The 19,747-nt window shown below is 41.2% G+C and overlaps 1 protein-coding gene across 5 annotated transcripts; it reads right to left on the reverse strand.

The window, feature by feature from the left end:
* Nucleotides 1–1,082: 1,082 nt before the first annotated feature.
* On the reverse strand, nt 1,083–18,533 carry usp12b (ubiquitin specific peptidase 12b). Of its 5 annotated transcripts, none has more exons than XM_029526850.1 (11): nt 18,384–18,533; nt 14,539–14,619; nt 14,259–14,306; nt 12,052–12,181; nt 11,429–11,566; nt 11,289–11,386; nt 11,105–11,181; nt 10,850–10,933; nt 9,269–9,466; nt 9,043–9,121; nt 1,083–5,692 (listed from the first exon to the last, which is right to left on the reverse strand). In XM_029526850.1, exons 1-11 carry the CDS (start codon nt 18,429–18,431, stop codon nt 5,591–5,593), a joined length of 1,083 nt encoding a protein of 360 aa, XP_029382710.1. In that variant the 5' UTR covers nt 18,432–18,533; the 3' UTR covers nt 1,083–5,590. The 5 variants fall into 5 exon arrangements, with proteins under 5 accessions (XP_029382710.1, XP_029382709.1, XP_029382708.1 ...); XM_029526849.1 differs by having other exon boundaries at nt 11,289–11,397; nt 11,446–11,566; nt 14,259–14,342; XM_029526848.1 differs by having other exon boundaries at nt 14,259–14,342.
* Between the last annotated feature and the right edge of the window lie 1,214 nt (nt 18,534–19,747).

The raw sequence follows: 19,747 nt of genomic DNA on the forward strand, positions 1-19,747 counted from the left end.
ATGTTGTGTATTGAGTGTAGTATTAAATCATTCAGAAGAAATCTGTCTGAAATCTGAATTATCAGCCGTCGTTGTAAAAGGAGCAGCAGGGTGCATGTCTCTTCGGAGTAACCTCCAGCCTCCCCCTGCATGTAGAAATAAAACAGCAGGAATTCAGTTTTCCGCAGCAGAAATCCCTTTAACACTAGAGGGAGACATTCAACCACACGACGGAGTGTAAAACTGTTTTTAGGTTTGGGAATAGTGCCAAACAGCTAGAAACTGGACAGATGTTTGTTTCTGGCCTCTCCTGTCGTCGTACAGATTTCCCTTCATCGTGCTATTGTTGTATGTCTTAACCACAAACACAGAAGTTGCACAGTTACTGTTCTTCATTCTGGCAGGTGAATTTATCATCTGTACTTTTGGGTTCCTTGTGGAGAAAACAAGATGTATTTGCTTAGTTTTTTTTTTTTTTGTCAGTGAAACTTTTTCTATATCAAAGTGTGTAAACGACCTGAACCGGATGATGTATCTGCCGCCAATTAAATGTCAAATTCCCGCCACATCGTTGCTTGTTGTTGGATCTGCTTGGCGGGAGAAGGGATTAGGGAGTCAGTCATGACTTTTGGTCATACTTTTGGCATCTGAAAAGCGATAATGTGAGTCAGAGCAGATGATCTCATCCCGAGCACGAGATGCTGCAGAGTTAGTTTGGACTTTTACTCCAGACAAATCTGCAGAACTTAAATCTGCCTGTTTCCTTTTAGTAGGAAATGGTTTCAGCTAAATTGAAGCCCTTATCACAGCAAAAAGGACAGGAAAGGGAAAGGAAAGAAGACAACAGAAGTTTTCTTTCTGAATTTTTATTTTATTTCCATCATGGAGCCTCATCGTGTATGTCGAAGTGCCTCCCTCTGTCAGCCTGATTCTGATTGGCTCCTTTGAGATGATGTAAAGGAAATGAGGTCACTCAGGTGATTGGTGGTGTGATGACCAAATTTAACTGAGATTTGGAGGAGAAAAATGTGCCAAAAAAGAAATAATACCTCAAACTGAAAGACAAATGAAACAGCAGCAGAGACGAGATCGTTACCTCCATCTTCAAAACCAGGTCGTTTTATTTCAAACAGTTTGGACATCGTCAGAAACAGCCGTCGTTCCCAAACATCACATCTAAATGTATTCAGACTGAACTTCAGACAGCAGCTGCAGCCCCACAAATACAAACTTTGTCATCTGGATGTCTTCACAGCAAAGAAACTAAATTGAACCCAATTGTTATTTTTTTTCTCCCCCCCAAGTTCTTTCAAATTCAAACTTGAAACAATTTAAACTTGTTTCCTGAAGACATGCAGCTGTTTTGGTCTTTGGTGTAATTTCATGTAACTAAGTTGTTTGTGCACGTGAGGCTGCCGTCGCACACTAGTTTCAACAACAGAATGTTGGCGTGTCAAATGACGCATCGAGTCGCCTCTCGTCCATCCGTGATGTTCCAAACATTTACAGTCTTGGCGAGTCTTTAGTGTAGGTGACCGAAGCCCAGAAGGGACATAAGAGAGAATGTGAAAATCAAAACTGTTAAAGGAAAAATCCATCCAATTTAAAATGTTTCTTACACTTTCTCTGTAACCACAAAATGAATAATTTGTTTTGTCTTAATAATGATCACGCAGGACGATAAAGTTACTGCCAATGTTAAACTTTAACTTTATTTTCTGCAGTTTCTGGAGTGAATCGATTACTGTTGGTAGAAAACTAAAGCTGATTGCAGATGAAACCAAATTCTAGATCATAAAAACCTCAAAAGAAACCAGAGGTGAGTGTTTGACAAGTCGCCTCCAAGAAAAAGTGACATCAAATAACAAGTTACAAAACAAGCCGTGAGACAGAAAGAAAAACACCAACATTTGTGTAATTTAAAGTGGATTTTTTTCCTTTAACGCAGTGACACACAAGTTATTTTCTTGTTTTAAATAACCTCAATGAAACTAGACAGTTGCTTATGTGCGATACATTTGACCGGTCAGATTACATGTGTGCTTATTTACTTGGGGTTGTTTGGTTTAGGCTGCCTGTGATGCCAGATGGGCGGTGCGTCTTATTTTTTAAGCACTCGCTATATTGATTGACTATCAGAATGAAAGTACTGTTAAAGACATAATGGTCGCTAATATGTTGTTTTTTTTTGTTTTTTTTTTCTTTAATCTAGGTCTGCTGATTATTTCAAGCAAGCAATTATTTATATTCCAATAATAACATCTGTATTTATGTACACATCAGCATCTCTCATCACATACTCCCAAAAACAAACAAAATTAAACCAAAATAAATCCTCAAAAATCCAGAGTTGCCTACGCAAGAATGGTAGACTATTAAAATTAGTAAAATATATCAAAAACAAGTGAAACATCTAAGAAAAAGAAGTTAACATAAACATTCATAATAATAATATTAATAGTATTTAAATAGAAAAAGAGCCTTGTTTCAACATGAGTGTCCAAAGCGTCGTCCGGCCAAAAACTTTCAACCGACATTTTCGGCATTAAAGACTTAAATGAGATTAAAAACCAAGTCCAGGCTGAATCTGGGGACTTCCACCTCCCAAATGATGTCTTTTTGTGCTTGCTTTTCTTCATTTGTCCAAAGAGTGAAGGAAAATTTAGCTTAAACTATAATCTCATCATTGGGTAAGAACGGAGAGTGCCCAGATACAACCTGCATTTCAAGTCAGTGGCAAGCAACAATTTCTGTAAAATACAGAACAGGTGGAAACAAAAATGGGTGACCCGACCACCTCCACCCCCCCCTCACGCAAAAATACGTTGTTGAGTTTAAGAGCAGCACAGACAGGAGAGGGAAATAGTGTTGGCTGAACCGAGTTCAACCCAGTTGAAGTGTTTGGGGAGCGTCAACTGTCGTCGCCGCCTCTCCTTCCGTTTTGTTAAATTAAGACATTCAAGAGCTTCGCCACACTGTTCTGGTTGTGACAAGCGGAGTTTAACTGCTGGGATTAATTTGAGACGCTCCTGGAACCATAACTGTCATTTAGTGCTTGTTAAAAAAAAAAAAAAAGTTCCTGAAAAGTTCTTTTGTGGTCTTAAAAGGAGAGAGAGCGACTCGAGTCCTGAGACGCACCCAAATCCAAACGGAGCTTTAGAGGTCGAGCAGCAGCCATGTTTCTATTTTACTGTATTTTAACATTCAGATAATACTTGACGCAGCGCCCGGGCCACTCAACTACTGTAGAGTATAAACAAGCTAGGGAGCGCCTTTCCAGCCACTTTCCATCCGCTGCAGCTCTGCTACGAAGGAGCGACGGGGTGAGCTTGCTCTGGTAATCCCAGACAGCCCGATCAGGTGGAGTTTCGCGAGTGTGAAACAAACGTCAAAAATCGTACGTTAGGATTGTTTGTGCGTGTAACAATAGAGGAAGGAACGAGGCTTAAGCTGAAAGGAGCGAGTAAAAGGTTTTAAAGTGGCTTAAGGTTTAAAATGCTGATTTGTGACCAAATTTTCTTAAAGACACAAAAGAAGTCACAAAATAGATTTGAGTTAAATTTGTTTAACTAATTGTTACCAATTAATTTGTCTTTAAATTGACTGATTGATATCCTTGTTTTACTTTTTAACTAGTTTAGAAAAGCTACTCCATCCGTCCAACGTTAATAATGATAATGTGGCTCTTTCATATTACGGGTAACCGGATGAGTCTACACTGACTCAGATGTTCTTACAATCCTGAAGTCTTTCATAAATTACATTTTAAGAGATGTGGCGGAGGAGAAGCCATTTTAAACTGCTGAGGCCAGAACAGACGGAGAAGGTCGCGCTGCATTGAATGTGCCGCTGGATTAGCTCCACGTCAGCGGACCGTTAGCGTCACTCAGCCTTACTGAAGGCGCCGATTCAAGACGATTCTGGAGTGAAAAACATGTTATGTAAAAAGGTCTGAGCGCCTGCCAGAGCTGCAGCTGCAGGAAAAACACTTAAGCCAGAGCTGAAATTTGCCAGCCAATGTTACGAAGTGTACTGTACGAGCTGCAGCGAGACGTGTGTGTCCACGGAAGTGTTAAAGAGTTTGGAGTCCATAAATAAAGATTTACACAGGAACTAAGGAGAAGACACACTGAACATAAACATTCAGACAAGTTGTATGTAGTGCGACTGTTTGGATGTCAGAGCTGACTTCAAGACGGAGAACTAAGTCTTTACCGCTTTGTGTGTCCGTTTAAAACGATACAAATGTGCATGTCTGGCATAAAAACATGAGGAAGTCAAAAACACGAACCTTGAAAAGCAAAATGTACTTTCTGTCAAAAGCCCACTTCAATAAAAAGTTAGCTTATGTTGTTGAAATGTCTTCTCTTCTGGACTTTTTTTTGTTTGCTGTGGCACCGACACATGACCCGTAATGGCACGACACACCAGGAAATTGAGAACTAAAACTTTCGCCAAACGCTTTCACTGCTCTGCAAAATAGTTTCTTTAAGCCTCCCCTTCCACCAAAAATACAAAACCCAAACAAACAGGATTGTCAGATCTTTAAGCTCATAGTTTTTTGGGTTAATACCACTTTTAGTCTACTCATCCAGATCCAGTTTAGTAAAATCTATTAATAAAATATCCCTGCTAACACGGAGTGAAAAAAGAAAACTAAAAACAGTTGCTGCTAAAACAGTAAATGATTAAATTACAGATACTGCAGTCAAATTTTCACTCGTTTCCAATATTTCAAATAAGCTAATTGGTCTTTTTTTTTTTGTAAATAATGAGCCCTGTTTGTCCGTCAAAGAGCAATTTCTAAGATGCATGAACGCCTCTGCAGTGACCGCTGGTAAGTCCCCGTCCGTGTCTATAACACTGAATCTTATTAGCACCACCTCATAATATACACACTGCAAACTAGCAACTGCATCACTGTGCCGCGCTCAGAGAATGCACTTAAGTTAATCCGACAGCAAAAGGTAGTGTCTGCGGTTTTGTTGTGACGGGGGGGGGGGGGTATTGAGGAATATCAGGTGTTGGCGTAAAGCTAAGAAAACGCTCTACGGTCACTGTGAAAAGCTAATTTAGCACGGTATATTAAGCACACAAAGAACATTAAAGACAACTGCGACGTCACCGATGGTAACCATGACAAGGAGGCTCGCCATCTTCGGGCACGAGTTAATCATGCGTGTCATCCGAAACAGCTGATTGGTCAATGTGCATCATCATCGTCATCATGACAGTCCCAAACGAGTGCTTTCACCTCCAAAATGGACCGCTGCGCACACAGCGATGTCAGCCTCTTGGATTTTGTCGTTACTCTTAAGTCTTCCCAGCTGATGCCACAGTGCAAAGCGAGTGTTACACGATTCGGCCATCTTGTTTTGTAAGGTGCGTGTTGCAGTGTGGGCTCAGAGGATTAGAACGGTCGTAATCCAGGAGGCTGGCATGCAACGTGCGCACGTCTCAACCGATCCGAGCGGCGCTCCAGTGCAAATCTCCGCCTACAGGGAATAAAGCCTGGATACCTATGTGAGCGTACTGGGCAGAGCCGGTGGCAGCCATAAGCCCCTCCCCCTCTGTTGTGTGACAGTCTGTTTGGGGATTACCGCAGGCTGGTTCAGTCTCTGGACTGGTAGAACAGGATGTATCCCGACTCAGAGTTCTTGGAAATGTCCGACGTCAGACCGTAGAATTCCTCGATCGCCTGTGCGTCAATTTTCTGCAACAGAAGGAGACAGAGTTGTGTTTTCATCCGAGCAACAGCAGTGAGATGACTCAACAATGACACATCGGTGAAGTCTTATTTGTTTTCTTGGGACTTGGGACACATAGTGGAGGCTGCTTAGGCAATTAGCTCAGCTTAGCATAAAGACGTAGATAAAGGGGTAAACAGCTAGCCTGGCTCTGTCCACAGCGCCGTTACACCTGCCAACACCTGCCAACACCTGCCAACACCTCAATTTGTGGTTTGTGGCTTTCTCATAATGGTAATAGCACTTGCACAGGAGCTCTGGCTGTGGCACAGGCAGCTAACGACAGTCTGTCTGAGTGCAGGTAGAGTCTGATCACAGATCAGATCTAACGCTGGGGGGAAAAAAAAAAAAAAAAAAAAGATTTATAGAGTCCCTAAATTAAGGCTCAATAGATTATAAACCAAATTTACTTCCCACTTTACAGCTCACACTCTGCCTGAACTCTTTTTCTGATTATTTTTTATTTTGAACCAAAAACATGTATCATATAAAGTCGACTCTTTTTGCCTTTCAATGAATCGCTGTTTCCAGTTTCCTGCTCACAGAGTGCAGGAAACTGATGTTTTACCAAAAGTGAACATTTTGTTCATATTTTTTGGTTGGAGAGAGATTCTTGGATGAACCAGAGCTATTATTTCTGAGTTCATGATGTTTGAGGTGTTTTTTTTTTTTTTTTTCTTAAATAAAATTAAATATATCAGCTGGCAGCTTAGCTTAACCCCCACAGAAAATAATATAACTCTACATATTTCAGATAATTTATCTCCACCGACGGGCCAGACACAAAAACAAGAAACACATTTCTCATCGGGAGATCGTTGAGCTCTCCGACCTTCAGTAAACCTATGCATAAAGATGACAGCTCTTTCAGGAAATCTGTCTTAGCACAGTATAAAACCCCTTCCCGAAGCACAGCTGTAACTTGTTGTGCAACTGTTTCACTGCGGCTTTTAATTTGCCACGCAAATCTCCATTTAAAATCTGGCATGTTGACGAGTAAGTGCTAATGTCTGTTTCTCATTCTGTCCAAAGAGGGAAGGTAGAATGGAACTTTGAATGAATATGCTTTAGTGGTTGAGAAGAAGTGGCCAAACTTGACCAAACAAAAGGAGATGGATATAACCTGTAAGATAAAGTTGCTGAAGTTAAGCAGTGAAGCAGATGGGACGGCTGAATCTACGCAAACCATAAGAGAGAAATGAATGTTTCAGCTCTGCAAACTCGGTGGAATCTTCCACAACTCATCCAGTTTCTGTCTGCCAGACCAGATGTTCCAGCAGGCATCTGTCCCATCATAGTGGAAAAATACACCGCCGCTGTGTTCAGAATAAAACATTAGCCCTCGATGACTGTGACTGGGCAGTTGTCTTTGTATTCAAACAGGGAGGGGTGGGGGGGTTTAAAGTCAAATAGACATCCAAACTTGTGCATCTGATTTCAACTTATGTAATTTATTACTTTAGACTATGGAGAGTGCTTATTAAGATTTGGAGATGTTGCTGTGGTGATTTACTAACATTTATCAATATATTGGATAAATGTACAATAGTACTAAGCAAATTCATATATCCAATATTAAGTGACTATAATGGTCATTTACTTCGGTTTAAACTCAAGTAAATTTCTCCATAATTGAGATAAAAATCACATAATTCTTTCCAGACGACTAAGAAAAGCCTGTATGTCTGCAGACACAGAATAAACTTGTATAGCAGTGCAGTGAGAGAAAATAGTTACATAACTTGAAAATCTCTAATTGCACTGCAAGACTGGCTCGCGAGACAGCGTGAACCCTGGATCATTTCACCACAGTCAGTTAATGGTTGATAGCTGGGTTGCTGCGACATGCTGATCTTTTTGGCTTGAAGGAAGAAAAATAAACTGAAAGCTTATTTGGCTGCAACACGCGGAGGCTTTGGGCTACTTACCGCTGTGCAAAAGACCAGCGTCATGCTAAGGAGCTACGAGTAAAGAAATACTTTTAACCTCGCATACTATACTTCAAAACGTTGCATAATATTATTCAATTGGATTGATTCATCATCACATTATCGCCAACTGTCTTTACGCAAAGCTGTGGAATCTGTCATTACGGCAGCAGCGTGCTGAGAGAGAAGCCGGGAAACCGTTCAACGAGCGGCTGAGCGCTATCACACATGTAGAGGGTCAGACTGTCAGACTGTGTTGTTTCTATGAAGGCTGCCATGTTCTATCCTGTCGCCACATCAGACGGGGAAGCAGATGGTTTTGTAACAGGAGCCATGGGGGAGATCAGCAGAGCAGCAATTTTATGACTATATATACAAGCACAAGTCTCAACATCAGCGCCACCTATTTGCAGATAGCGTAAATTAAAAGATGAAGAACGGTGGCTGAATCAGAGAAAGAGTGTCAGATTTAAAATCTGAACACAATGTGCCGACCCGGTTTTCCTCGTCGAAGAGCCCTAAGTTTATGATTGTGTAACTGAGATGAAAAATGTCTCAGGAGGTTCAAGCTGAGGGGAAAAGATCAGGAAAGAAGAGGTTGGTAATGCAGGTCCAGATCTCGTCTCTGGGCCTTCAGTCCAATCCTGCTTTATAATCTAAAGCAGGTCTCTGCTTCTTTCGTCTGATCTGGATGCTTCCACACAAACCTCCATTTTTTCTAACCGTATCCCGATCGCTCCTCATTATTTAGCAAAGGTTGAGGTATCTAGGTCGCAGGAAATCCAGACACAACATTCGAGGCGCCAGGCTCTAAAGTGATGCCTGGAAAGACGGCCGATTGACATTCCTGTCTGGTCAGAGTAGAGTTGCCTGCTTGTTCCCTAATTGAGTTTAAATCCAACACTCCAGACGAGAAAAGACCAAGAATCAAATTGAAATGTAAATATAAAAAGGCCTTTATCATCCTGATAGGCTTACTTTAAAAGATATGCAGATATACATGTTAGGTGAGGTGACAGAGGGCGAGGGCTGCTGCTCCCCGGACAGGCCACCGCTCTATCACAGGGCTGACATATAGAGATAAACCACTGACACTTATATTCATGCTCACCAACTGACCTACACAAACAAGAAGACGACAACAAACCCCAGACCTGGGGCTAAAACCCAAAACCTGATTTAACCAGAGTGGGAAGGCAACGAAAGAGGCTCTGCAATTAAAGAAATTAGCCCTTTTCCAGTTTAAAATCTAAAGATCAGGATTATGAGCGGCAGAATGATGTAAATAACAGCTTGTTGTGGCCCCATTTTAGGTACTTTTAATAAAGAAACTGTGGAACTAGAATAAATGTCAAGGCTTTCTCATCTTTGACAGCGTGTGTTCTCACCTCTACGATGTCGTCGTCAAAAAGCAGCCAGAAGCCGTGGCTCTTGACGATGGTGATGTAGTGTCCGCGGTTGGGACCACTGCAATGCAAATACGTCGGGGAGGCACGCAAGTTAGCGGTGCGCATGTAATTTTTACAATTTCAAAAGATACACCTGCACAGAAGCGGCTAAATGTGTACCTGAAGATATAGCATTACATTTTTTTGTGAAAAATAAAGAATCTACCTGCCACAGTGAACAACAACAGCCACCAGGTCGTACATGCGGTCAGGGTTGGTGGCGTCCCCGGATGTGTTGAAGAGGCGGAGCTCCAGGGGGAAGACAACGCGATAGGACAGTTTGGTGTAACGGTGCAGCTGGTCCATGTATTTAAAGCGCTTCAGGTGGAGGGCGAGGATCATAGGCAGCTTCTTCACCCTCATCCTGATAGAGAGACACAGGCAGGTTGGGGGGGGGTTACTGGTGCCATTCATTCTGAGATCGCTTTGTGTTTGCTCTCAATGCAAAATAACAGACAAGCATGAACTTTAATGGAAATAAAAATCATAATAAAGAGCACAGCTTGTAAAAAGTCAGTGGAAAAAGCACCAGGAGGGAGATAAAAATCATACAAAGGACAGGCAGCAAAAGTGTATAGAGGGCTAAAAGCCTTCCATGTTGGCTCCAGACCCCCACCAGGAACAAGATGTGACTTCTGGGTCACTTTGTGGCAGCGTGTCCCTTTAGAGCTAACGGATGTTACAGTCTCACTCATCGAAGATGGTAACAATACAGATGCTCCGTCCAGACAACGCTGTGTGGTGTCAGTTAATAATAGTTAGCCTCGCCTAGATGATACACTTCTCAGAACCAAACACAAACCCCTCCCAAGTAACAACAGATGTGGTCAGTTGAGAGGAAATGTAACTGCATTTGACCAATTGAAAAGAAAAAGAAAGAAACAAAAGCTTTCTACATTTCCTCTGAGCTTCGCACATATCTGTGTTACTGTCATGTAGAGGCACAGTTAGGAGCTTCTCTTTCCATGACAGCCAGAAGACTTGTGAAGCAGAAAGTTTAAAAGAGACAGTTTGGTGAGGAGCTGCAGATCGAGGTTTTTAACCGGAAACCTCAAACCTCCAATGATGACTGTCAGTCCTACAATAGAACGTACTTATTACTGATATTTAATGAAGCATTTTAAAACATATGTCCTTTATCACTGTTCATCTAGATGAGACAGCTGTGACTGTGCTCAGTTATTAACCAGCTTTGATTCAGTAACATTTAAATTTAGGTTGAGGCTACTGGAGCTGAATGGGAGCTCCCCTGTCCGACTAACAGTTTCCTGTCCTGTCACTCTGTATTACACTATCGATTAAAAAGTGTTACACAATTTTCCTCAGACAGTGTATTGGGCCAACGTCAGCAGCGCCCACTAAATACCGGTTTATGATCCCTTGCAGCAGTGAGCTGATGCAGAGGGAAGAAAGAGGAAAGCTTGACATTAACTTTGGGACTTTTTTTTGTTCAATGTGAATAACTGATAAGAAATAAAACAAGAATGAGTTTGTTCATCTATCTCTCTATCTTATCTCTGCGCTGCACTGAGCCAGTTTTTTATAAAAAAAACCCACAATCACATTTTGGAAAGATAGTTCAGTGCTAGCTGGTTTTAGTACCCTGAGAAATAGATTCAGAAATAAGGGAGAGGAACAAAAGAAAGAATAAAAACACTAAGAAAGTCAAAAAAATAAAGTAAAATAAAAAAAAAGGAAAAGTCAGAAAACAAAGGGCAGGAAATAAACAGTAGCTGAGGCCACCCACCTCTTCTGGGCTTCCTGTTTGCTGCGACACTGCTCACAGTAGTATTTGTATTCACTGCATAATGTCTCTGTGTTGCTGAAGCCCCTTTTCAAAAGAGACACACACATACACACATTACAAAACACAGCTCCACAACATAACACACTCCTGAGACAAACTGTGAGCGTGAGCTGTTCAGATTTCATCAGTCCTGATGTAATAATCGTCCACTTTCCTGTGATTTGAATATAAAGTGAGCATAAAAGACCTGATTACCTAAGACAGTGCGTGATGGAGGTGTTCTGCTCCACGTCCACAGACAGATCCAGGAAGTCCTCGTCTTTACTGCTCACCTGGAATAACAACAAGTGAACACACTCAAGGTCACATCTGCTCTTTTTGTACCTGATTCCTTTATACCCAGAAAAAGCTACGGGTAGGTTTAAAGGCCCACACTCACAGCTTCACAGTTGAGGCATCTGGTCTCGTTGGTCAGCGTTCCCTGGAAGATCTCGTGGACCCAAGTCTGTTGTGTCTCCTTGCCTCCTTCGCTTTCTCCTCCTCCCTCACTTCCTCCTCCACCTCCTCCACCTCCTGTACTTCCTCCTCCGTTCTGCACCAGTTTTCCATTCTGCTGCCGCTCCTGGCCCTTCTCTTCTTGGAGCAGGTCTGCGATGGTGTTGAGGAGGTAGTTGAGAAATTCGTGTGCATCCTGCTGCATGTAGTTGTCAAACAGCTCTGACGGGGGACACAGGTAGAAAGATGATATAGTAAGTATAAGATAAGATAAGATATAGTACAGAGAAGAAAATAGAACAGAAGAAAATAAAATAGAGTGGGAGAAGACGTCAGGGAAAAGGAGAACAGAAAATAAACATCATCAGCACATGCTGGCAAGAAGAAATAAGCCAATCAAGACCGCCTCTTTTACATCTGCTTTCCTCTCCAGCATTTGGCTGACAATTTTATTTCCTCCACACACGCATACTCTTCATCCATTTTTTCTTTTTCTATTCATCCAATATCTCAGCTGTGTCGCTCCAATGGTGCATTGAAGTCTGAATGCTAATAGAACTGATGAAACTACTGTTTTACCACCTGGTGTGGAAGGAGGGAGGGAAGGAAGGAAAGCAGGAAGCCATGCTTTAAAAAAAAGGTATTTGACAGGTGCAACAGCAGCACAAAAAAAAAAAAAAAAAAAAGCTTTCACATTGTGTCGTTACCATTCTCTTTTCTCAGCCGTGAGATGAATTTCTTGGGAGGAATGACGCCGACCTTCTTCTTCTGTGTGGCAATGCTGTTGAACAGGTCGGCCAGACAAGTGAGAAGGGACTCCTTACGGCGTGGCTGCACCTGGCGAGAGGACGACGACTTTTTATAAAGCTGTTTAATCATTTCAATCACATACAGATAGACGCACACAGGTGAGGTTATCCAGTCAGACTGAAACTTGAGATTTTATCTAATCTGAGAAAAACTATAAAATACCAGCACACCTAATTTGACACAGATGACCTCTGAAATGTATGATTTACTTATTAACCAGGATAAGAGGTAACATCTGGAGGGTTAGAAGACTCTTTGAAGACACTTGAAAGGTGGCTCTCCATGTGTTTCTGGTTTAGGTTCTGTATTAATGCAGTCCACAGAGAAATGCTCACAGCCAGGATTCAGAAACTGAATTGTTAGGATTTCTGTAACTTAGCCAATCAGAAGACAGGCTTCGATCCTTTATTCTGATTGGCCGACTGACCTGCTGCTGCAGCAGCTCCCAAGATAAGCCTGACAAAGGTAGATGTAAAACTGAACTGATGGTTGTTGTTTTTTTTTTCTTCTTCTTCTAAAAAACCACAAATATATCTTCATATAGATATCAGCACTAGAAAAGTTAGAATATCTGAACTTTAAAGGCTGCACAATAACAAGTTTTCCTCTCATTGACGTCAATAAAACAGGAAAACTGTAAAATATGGACCTTTAAAATCAGACTAATTCACTTTTCTCCTCAAGGGTGAACTCAACCTTCAAACAGCTGTGTTTCTTTTCCCTTTAAAAAAAGGAAAAAGAATCAGGTCACTACTGTTTGGAAATTTTGCCCATGATACTACGAGTCCAAAGATAAGATAGCCTTCTTCCGTTGAAGCCTGATCCTAATAAAAGAGAGATGTGAAATTCTTCCATTAAAGCGTAACATGCTGTGAAATCCACATTCGGGTGGAAGCTGTGTCATTGCTCTCTCACACTGTCTACTGTCACTCTGTTGAAGGAAACTGTAATAGCCTTTTTATTTATTTCTTTTTTTGCATTTTTGAGATGCTAATCATGACATGCAATGACACTAGTAACTCTTGGCTGCTTGACAGATGATTTGGTTCCTGTCAGTTTCAGCACTAAAGATGTCAGAGGTGCTTTGTCTGCGGAAATTTATTTCCTTTTGGCGACAAAACACATTACAGGAGCCACTGATTTCAAATATAGGACAAGCCCTCCAGAATAAAAATATTTTTGAGTGCTGCTGTCCTCTGTGAGAAACTAGATTAAAAAGGTTTATTATAACTCTGGTATTTTTGTTGCCTCTGCCATCAGTTCCATCTGTTAGGATAAAACTGTATCTGTCAACTTAATTCCTGAGGTCTTGTAATCTGGCTAAAAATAGGTCTGTCTGGGCAAGAAATAAGAGTCCGTCAGAATATGAGACCAAGTTGGTCAAAGTTACTTAAAAGAGAGAAAAAGGTCAAACTGTAAAAGATCCCGACAGGTCGTGTGTCACAGTCTGTTCAGCATCCCCCTCAGAGCTGAGGACGCAAAGGGGACTGTTCAGATTAGCATTGCTCTGCGATTAGCATCCCAAAAAAGTACAAATAAATGTTGGGGGGGTTGAACTACAGCGTGTTGTCAGGACCACGATCAGACTCTGTACGACAAAGGGGGGTGTGCTGAAACAGATTAGGCACCAATCCAGGATAGGATTACACTTGATTTGAGTTTCATTGAAGTAATGTGGTTGATCTGGTGGCTATTTTCAATATTCTTATTTAATCTAACAAACATCACCGTGATCCTACAATTTAGTGATGGAAGGGCTGAACAATTGGTTGGTGGTTTTCTGATATTTAAATCAAATACAACACAACAGATCAGAAATAAAGACCCAATCAACAACTTCTCTTCTAGGGTTGTATTGCTGTAATGAAATGAAAAATTTTGAGCCATTCTAATGAATGGCTGATTCAAAGACAGCACAAGATCTAAATGTCCTGTCCTGTCAAATATATAAAGTGCATCCAGCTTCTTCAAACCAATATCCAAAAAAATGTTGCCTCTCAGTCAGGCCAATGTGGTATTTAAGTGCATTCTTGAAGCATGTGCCGTCGGTCCAGCACACAAATCTGCTCTCCGTTACAGCTATGGGGTTTCGCCTGTCACTTACCTTGTATGCCAACACCTTCTCCCTGAACGGTCGACAGAAATACAGAGCCTGCAGCACTGAGTTACAGTAGCAGGTGTTGCCAAACTGGAAAAAAGAGGAGACAGGGAGAAAGGACTGAGTGGAGGGTGTAATCATGGGGTCAAATGAGAGGCCATGGCATCAGCTGAGCGGTCTCAGTGGTGATAAACATTGACATGAGCAGAAACTTCTTGGAAGGACGGTGCATGTCTCTACAACAGTAGTCTTAGTCTACATCGATACATGTTTGACGGACACTTACGTTGACCAACCCAAAGTAGTGTTCATTAACGGGAAACTGTTCCGGTCCAATCTCCTTTTCCAAGGCAGAGGCATTGGCGCCCTGGAGGAGGAAAAAGGAAGAAGTGATTGACTGTAAAATAATAACCATTTGCTTCATCAGCATCAATTTTCAAACATGTAAAATGATCCATTAGAAAACTTTGCCCTTCCCTTCCTCTACATTGTTTTCTGGCTTTCCTGTTCTATTTTTTCTCGCTCGGCTCTGAAATATTGTCGAGCATCTGTTTGCTGCAGCTGTGTCCTGCTTCGTGTCCTCTGGACCGACATGCACAATTCATTTTCTCTGTTTGTTTCATTAGTCATATCTAACATATTAAAAGGCACCTTTGTTATAGACTTTTATATTCTCTCCAGATAAACAATCATCCAGGTCTGCTGTATATTATTAAGATTATCATTATCAGGGATGTCTGACGTGATTGGCAGTCTACTTCAATGATTATGTGATCAACAGAATCAAACTTTCTGTTATGTATAACAGCCTGATATCTTCATCTGTTTAACATGCAGTTGGTGTTTTTGTCCTTAAAAGGTCACTTCTTGATTTGCTTTTTCATGTGACCCAATGGTGACAAAATTTCCCTCCATGATTCAGCAGAGCTGAGGAGAGTCAAAAAGTGCCTTGTTTTTAACTTGTCTGTTCTTTCCACAGAGTTTTTAAGATTTAAATGAGCACAAGATGTTTTGAGGCTAAAATTAAAGTAAAAGCTTGAACGAAATAAATGTCAATAAGAATCTGAGCTTTTCAAACATAGAACATCTGTTGTCTGTCATATCTGTTGTCGTATGTCTCCTGTAAAATTAAAAGAAAAATAAATATGATTTTTTCACAAATTATACTCCCAGTGAAGAGAAAAACTAAATGGATTGTTTATGAACAGAAAAAAACTAAAACTGTGTGAATTTGAGCCCTATAAATTCCCACACTGTGTTTGGCCCTGAAGCGACACATTTCAGCAACAGATCAGAAAACATACGAACAACTGAAGAGTGTGTGTGTGTGTGTGTGTGTGCGCAGATAGTGTTGTTTTAAAGACAAGCCTGTTAAAATGGAAATCCTGCTTCCATTGTGTAAACACTGTGTGTCAATATTAATTTAATATTTGTCTGACTTTCATGAATGTGAGTCTTTCTATTTGGGTTTGGCCCGAATTTCCAGAAATCAAATGTCACATTAAGTCAGCAGAGAGACACGGGGAGGGGATGTGGGGGTATGATGATGATGATGCAGCTTTTCCTTCTGACTATGTGTGAAGCCCCGCTGATGCTATGAAGTCAACAAGAGGCGATGCAGACGGAGGCTTGGTGGAGGTTATTTATCTAACAAACGCTGCCTCTGAACAGAACAGGGTTGTAAACAAAGCCAGCGCACACTAAAACACACTGTGTGGTATCAGAGCAAACACACACCCAGCAGGGGTGGCATTATCTGGGGAAAAAAAAAACAAAAAACAGATTAGCTCAGCATGGGCTGTAAATTTCATTGACGGTTTCAGCAGCAGTTTGATGTGGCAGCTTTGAAATGACTCGGCTTCCTGAAATGATGGAAATTAAAGTGAACTCTGAAAAACTTTACATACACCAAGGAAATGAGGTCAGAGACGGGGCGGGTTAAGTGGCTGCTGTGCTTTTTGAGTGTATAATATTTATTAATCATGACCAACACTCCAACAGATGTTGCAGAGAAAGGCATCTTGGACGTTTTCTCTGGCTGAGTTTGTATCGTCTTTGGATTTATTCTTTTATCACGCTACTAAATAAGTCAAAGGTCTCAACTGCGACCACATTATAAAAATTCTCAATAGCAAAATAAGCAGTCAATGCCACAACTAAGTGATGTGTTTTCCTTTGGAACTGCAATGATCCAACAGTCGGTGCAGTCTTATAAAAACAAAGGTTAAATAAAACAGAGGAGTTTTCATTAGCTCAACCATTAACGCTACATCAGCCGCTGCCTGTTACGACCTAACAAACTAAATGTTTACTAGCAGAGGATTTGCAAATCGTTTAAAACATGTCTGGAGGAATTTACTGCGAACTAAAGTAACATAATCAAATTAACCATGTGGTGAGTCTTTCGTGTCAGCCAGTGTTTCCAATGTCAAAGGTGAACTATCATTCTCATCCGATGTGGCAGAAAAAGAATAAATCTTCATCTCACACAAATTAGTTCTACTGTGAAGTTATATTGGAAAACACACAACCACACAAGACTTTTGTCTGAATAAAGGAATCGAAAACTGACTAAATGCTGACTAAACTGATGAAATACCAAATACACAAAAACAACAACATGAGAGACATTTGTACCATTTTGGTCACAGTCACAGCAGAACATCCTCCTAACAGTACTGACAACTGTCACCTGCAAAAGTCACCACATTACAGATTCTGGGTGATTTTATCAGCGCTGCCTCTGGTCTGCACTGCTTGAACAGCGACTTTCACATTTCTCCAGCCAAAATTGATTTTCAGAAAAACACAAATACCTTCCAGGCAGAAGCTGGTAGGCTGCCAGAGAGACTAATAGACTGAACAAACCAGCCAGCCACAGCTCATATTATGCCTTATTAGTGTTCGTCTAGTGGGTGCTGTTAGATGATGCTTAAATGGGTTACATGTCCCGGTGTGTGGTCTTTTAACGCCTTGCATGTGCCAGAAGTATAAAACACACACACACACACACAGCGGCCGACAAATTAAAAAGACTGCAGCAGCATCTGCTTTATCCGTCTGTCAGCTCTGAAAGGTGCAGGATAAGTTGGAGTCAGAAGTTAATCTTCTAACCGTCTGCCTGTGTGACTTCACCCAGACAAGAGACGTTTAATGCATCCAGAGCAGCTAAAGCAGGGTCACATCATTTGACCTTTTCACTCGCTCCAACAACCTGCCAGACAGGTTACGTCCTTCACCTGGAGAGATCCGCGTATTAACTGCTCATCCAGGTGTGTTCTTTGTTAGGTGGCACACCCTGACCTCTGTGCTTGCTGGATTACTGAGCAGAAAATTTAAATATTAGCTTGTCAAACTTATTTAAGTGGGGAGATGATTTCCTGCAGAAACACACAGCAAAAGGAGGGATTCCTCACATAACTGAATCACAGATTATTCTCTTATTTAACCCCAAAAATACTATAAAAAAGGCCCCTAAGAGTCTATAGGGTGTGTTGTAAAAAGAATAAATAAAAATCTGATGACTTTAGCTGAGAATAGAGGAGGAGGAAACACTCAGGGTGTATCCCATGACAGGAAATGCTAACATTTCTCCATCAGCTGGCTGGACTGTTTACATTCCCCCCCCATTACACATTTTATCTACTCGATTGGATTTTATTCCTTAACCTGTGTGTTTGTTTGTTCTTTTTTTTTTTTTTTTTGCTTGTTTGTTTGTTTTTTTTCCAGGGCAGCTGATAAAAGTAATAATAACCCAAAGTGGAGATTTCAGCCGGAGCTTCCAACCGAGTAAACTTTGTCCAAAAACAGACCGTTGGGCTAGCATGCTAAGCTAGCTAGTTTTTTTTTTCTGTTGTTGTTTTTTTGCCCTGCCCTTTTTGGATAAATAAACAAAAACAACCGACTAATAAACCGCCCCATCAGCTTGGTTAACGCCTAATAATGCCGTCTGTGCTGAAGTAAAGCCCGACTATCCAGCCTGCTGGCCGCTAACAGGCGGGGCTGCACAACTTTCTGTTATTATCACGCTGCTAGCCGCGCAGCTAGCTTTAGCGTCCAGCCCGGGCACCGGACCGGAGCCCCGGGGAGCCCCCCCCTCCCTCCTCCTCCTCCGCCGCCGCCGCCGCTTACCATCGTACAAATCGAGGCGATCTTTCGGACTGTCATCAGTATTTCCATCCGTAAGCCGCCATGGTGGACCGAACCCCGGTGGTGAAACGGTGAGAGCCCGACGTGCGGCTGCAGAGTTCCGGGAGAGCCGTCCGCCGCTGCTCGCTGCCCGCCGTCAATTCGGACACGACGGCGACGGAGACTTCCGGTGAGGTTTTTCAAAATAAATCATCACTACCGAGCTCTCCTCTTCATCATCAACGTTGCTGTTGTTGTTTTTAAGAAGAATACTAATTACAGTAATACTGATTATAATAATCTGAACCCGAAACATGACGGCAGGAACGACTTCCAGATTTATTCTCCCAAAGAAATAATTATTGTGAATGTTTCATTATTTTTATTGTCGTTGTTGTTTTTAAGAACAATTCTTATTATAGTAATAATCTACAAGCCATTTAATTCATCTTCTGGTAGGAGGTTAAGAAAAGGACATATAACAAATATATCGAATAAATTGATGTTGTGTAAAGTTATGTTTTTGTTTTGTTTGCACTGCAAATGAAGCTAAACACAATCTTTACACAAGAAATAAAATCATGATGGCTGAATAATGTTCAGAGCGTGCTAAAATAGATTAAAGATTCGGTATTTCGTTGCTGAAAGTTATTGTATAAACGTTTTTGTTGTCTGTCAGTAAATTAAACTGATTCTGATCAGTCTTACGTAACTACGACAAAAAAATATGCCTTTTTGTTTTACTTTGAAGTAGAAAGTCATGTGGCTTCCGGTAACACTCGTCATATTTCAGTCTGACTTGACGCAGCTTCCTGTCGTCCAGCCTGGAGAGTTAGTCAGTTCGATTGCTTAGGCGGTGACAGAAGAGGCGGGCGGTGCTTAGCGGCCCTGGTGGAGCAGAAGTTTCTCTAACTCTCGAATCACTTCCAGTTTCACAAAATGAACTAAAACAAATAATCTGGGGAATCTAGTCCCTCCGTTTGAGCTCGTTTTGGATAAAAACGGGTCGGGATTAAGAACCAACACCACCCGGATGAGTCGTAGCTGTTAAAATATCAAGTGTCTTTTTCAAAGACAAACGCTGAAGAAGGTCGAAATATTTTATTATTATTATTTAATATTTTATTTTATCTTCAGGATCAGAGGTCTCGGACACATCCTTAAAAAACAAATATATGACATAATATATATATTTTTTTAACTTTCTACATCAAAAAGTGAGAGTTTGTCTCAATTTGGATCTAAATTTGTTGAAAACACGTTTGAGGTTCAAAGTCTAAATTTCACTAAAAGGTCAAATACAACTTAATCTCGAAGTGTTCTCTTTTTGATTAAGACTTTGTTTTACATAAACTTTCTCGTAAGTG

Source organism: Echeneis naucrates, chromosome 18, assembly GCF_900963305.1.
Source record: "Echeneis naucrates chromosome 18, fEcheNa1.1, whole genome shotgun sequence".
Classification (NCBI taxonomy): Eukaryota; Metazoa; Chordata; class Actinopteri; order Carangiformes; family Echeneidae; genus Echeneis; species Echeneis naucrates.